This window comes from Amphiura filiformis, chromosome 3, assembly GCF_039555335.1.
Source record: "Amphiura filiformis chromosome 3, Afil_fr2py, whole genome shotgun sequence".
NCBI classification, from domain to species: domain Eukaryota; kingdom Metazoa; phylum Echinodermata; class Ophiuroidea; order Amphilepidida; family Amphiuridae; genus Amphiura; species Amphiura filiformis.
The window spans coordinates 11,818,929-11,821,735 of record NC_092630.1 but is presented as its reverse complement, the minus strand read 5'-3'; the positions used below and the strand labels follow the sequence as shown (position 1 = coordinate 11,821,735).

Here is a 2,807-nt window from a genome sequence, read left to right as displayed (position 1 = left end):
ATTTATAAAGCGCCTTTACTAAAGGACAAAGCGCGGCACAAAACAAAGCAACCTTAAGAAATACAAAAACATTTTAAAAACAATCAAAACCTTAAAAAATTACACACATAGCAATTTAAGAAATAGTTAAAAACATGATACATGTACAAAGCAATGATTACCATTCTAAAATAAAAAATGAAAACAGAAACCTTATATAATGTACAGAAGTAAAAACTATTATGAAACATAACTGATATACGCTAAAAACCATTTCTAAAAATTAGGCAAATACACAACAACAAAAAAACACTTTAAAAACCAGGAAAATCAGCTACAAATATGATACATGTATTTTTTTACTGTGCACTTCAGATGATTGATTTTATTATAGCATGCTTTGCATATCACCTGATAGGAAAATCTGCAATGGGTGTTAGCATGGTTAACGCAACCAATGCGAAATTTTAACATATCACATGTTACATTATTCATTTGTTTTAAATATAAGCCTTTATATATGTGACTTTGAATACGATTTAGATAACGATTTTACGATGTCAATATTGTCTCCTCTGGTGAATACAAGCAGAGAAGGAACTTGTTGTTGTGTTTTCCCTAGAAATCTATGTCCAAGTACATGAGAAGAGCTCCATTGACCCGTTTGAAAAGATATATATACCTGCAAAAAAAGACAGAATATAATGTTCTCTACTTAAATATAATATAAATAATCCAGACATGTTATTGGTTAACAAAACCAGCGTCCGAGTACGGTATTTTGACTACCTCCCCGCGCCTGTGCAATTACCCGAACGCGAGGAACTTGTAAAAAAAATCGTATCCCTACTACCACACGGTGTCCCGACTCGCGCGTTATCGTTCCTTTAGACGTAGTATTATGCTACACAATGGCAGTTAAGTTGACGAGATTCCATACGTTTTATGAAATTGTATTTATGGAATGTTAAAAAGCAAAAAATACTTCCCTAAGTATAAGTAGTGTGATGTGCCCTGAGTAATTTAATTTGATGATTTATCTTAGTTTACAAAGTTACATGAGTGATGACATTTTGGGGGGAAATTCCCTCTCAAATTGAACAAAACAAGTTGAATCATATCTAATTTGGAATATTTGGAAACCCCCTGAGGTTGTAAAATTAAAGTGATGTAATGGAATTTCCCTAAGGAAGTGATGTAATGAGGAAGGTTAATGGTATAATTAAGGCTTGGGAATTCCCACAATCACATTTGGCTAAATTAATATTTGGGGATTTCCAACTGCTTGGTATATAAGAGAAGTTAAACAACTATTGTCACAGTTGATAGTGCTGATCTGGGCTAGCTAGCTAATATGCTTACAGTCCAATTCCTTCAAAGAAAGGAAATTGCGAACCAGAATTAATTTAAGTAGTCAATGCACTACTACCTGCCAGTGTTGTCGGAGAGGATTTAGAATACGTCAAAGAACGTACTTCTTCCAAGAAAGGAAAATATATTCTTCTGCCGATTTGCTGAAGTCTGGTTAAAGGAGCAACACAACTTTCAAAATAAGTGGGGACAACTGCATCGCAGTCCTGCTTCATGAAGATATTGTGTGAAAGATGGAAATAGCACCAAGTTTGGAGAAAGCAGCGCAAGGAGTTTAGTGTTGGAGAACGGCCCAAGGAGTTTAATATTTGGAGAACTGCACAAGGAGTTATAAATGTGTTTGGAGAACGACGCAAGGAGTTTAGTACTTGGGAGAAAGTAACACCATTTTTGTATGAGGATTTTATACGCAAGGATTTATAAACGCAAGTGTACACTGGACTTCGCTGATTTTCGCAGGACAAGTGAATAAGGATATATTACAGTAGTCCAGAACATTGCAAGAACTTTATGATCACCAAGAAGAAGAATGCTGGCTAAGTACTAAATAGTTAAAGAGTGATTATATTTGATTATTGTGTATGTGCATTTGTTGTCATATATTGTATCAATAATAACGTGCTTTCAATTAAAGACTTAGATTTTGTTAGCTTAATCAAACAGCGTATTTGTGTTGTGCATTCGTGTGAGTTCGAGTAAAAGGTGATTTTGGCCTTGAGTCAAGTACGACTCGTAACAGTAGTTAAAGCAATAATGTGTGATTTGCATAAAAAATAGATTCCTATTTAAATGTTAGTTTTCCCTGATAGCTACTGATCGCATTGCCCCCTTTTAATTTAGAGCCAAACAAATGAGGTAAAACGAAGAGAATTCACGGTTGTTTGATAGCATGTAAAACTATGTCATTTTTAAGAAGAGATGAACACTGATGGCGCTATTTATCTTAAATCGATTTTTCATCTTTAAAAGGGATAGACACTGGTATAGTAGAACTAAAACATCAGAAAAAGAGTAACAAATAGCAACGAAATTTTCAAAAAACTTTTTAGCATGAAATGTTAGGAATAACTTATATTATTTTGTAAATTAGATATAAATTATATGTAAAAAGCGCACGCAAATATATAGTTTATAGAATAAAAAATACCACAAGAAAAAAACAGAAAAAGATAAATAAGTTGGGAAAGAAACAAGAATCTATGTTGAAAAGAGTTGGAAATACATATTTCCATATCGGTGTGATAGTTGTTGGTATTTTTGAGGTCTAGAATTACACATTATATAATGTTTTGTTACAAAATTATATAAATGATCACATCAACCGCGAATTGGTATTTCATTCCAGTGAATACAATGCGTGTATTTAGCTCACCAATTATAATTGTCATGATTATCGGGAGCTTCACGCAGCTTTAGCGTATAAGACGAATAGCAATACAGGGTGTCCCAGAAAAAAA

General features: G+C 33.3%; 1 protein-coding gene across 3 annotated transcripts in view; it reads right to left on the bottom strand.

Moving 5' to 3' along the window:
- Window positions 1-333: 333 nt before the first annotated feature.
- LOC140148032 (uncharacterized) overlaps window positions 334-2,807 on the bottom strand; it is a 13,168-nt gene continuing 10,694 nt past the window's right edge. For all 3 annotated transcript variants that reach the window (XM_072169869.1, XM_072169868.1, XM_072169870.1), the window contains one exon: window positions 334-661. In XM_072169869.1, coding sequence (XP_072025970.1) covers window positions 598-661 — 64 coding nt within the window. In that variant the 3' untranslated portion in view covers window positions 334-597. The remainder of the gene's footprint in view (window positions 662-2,807) is intronic.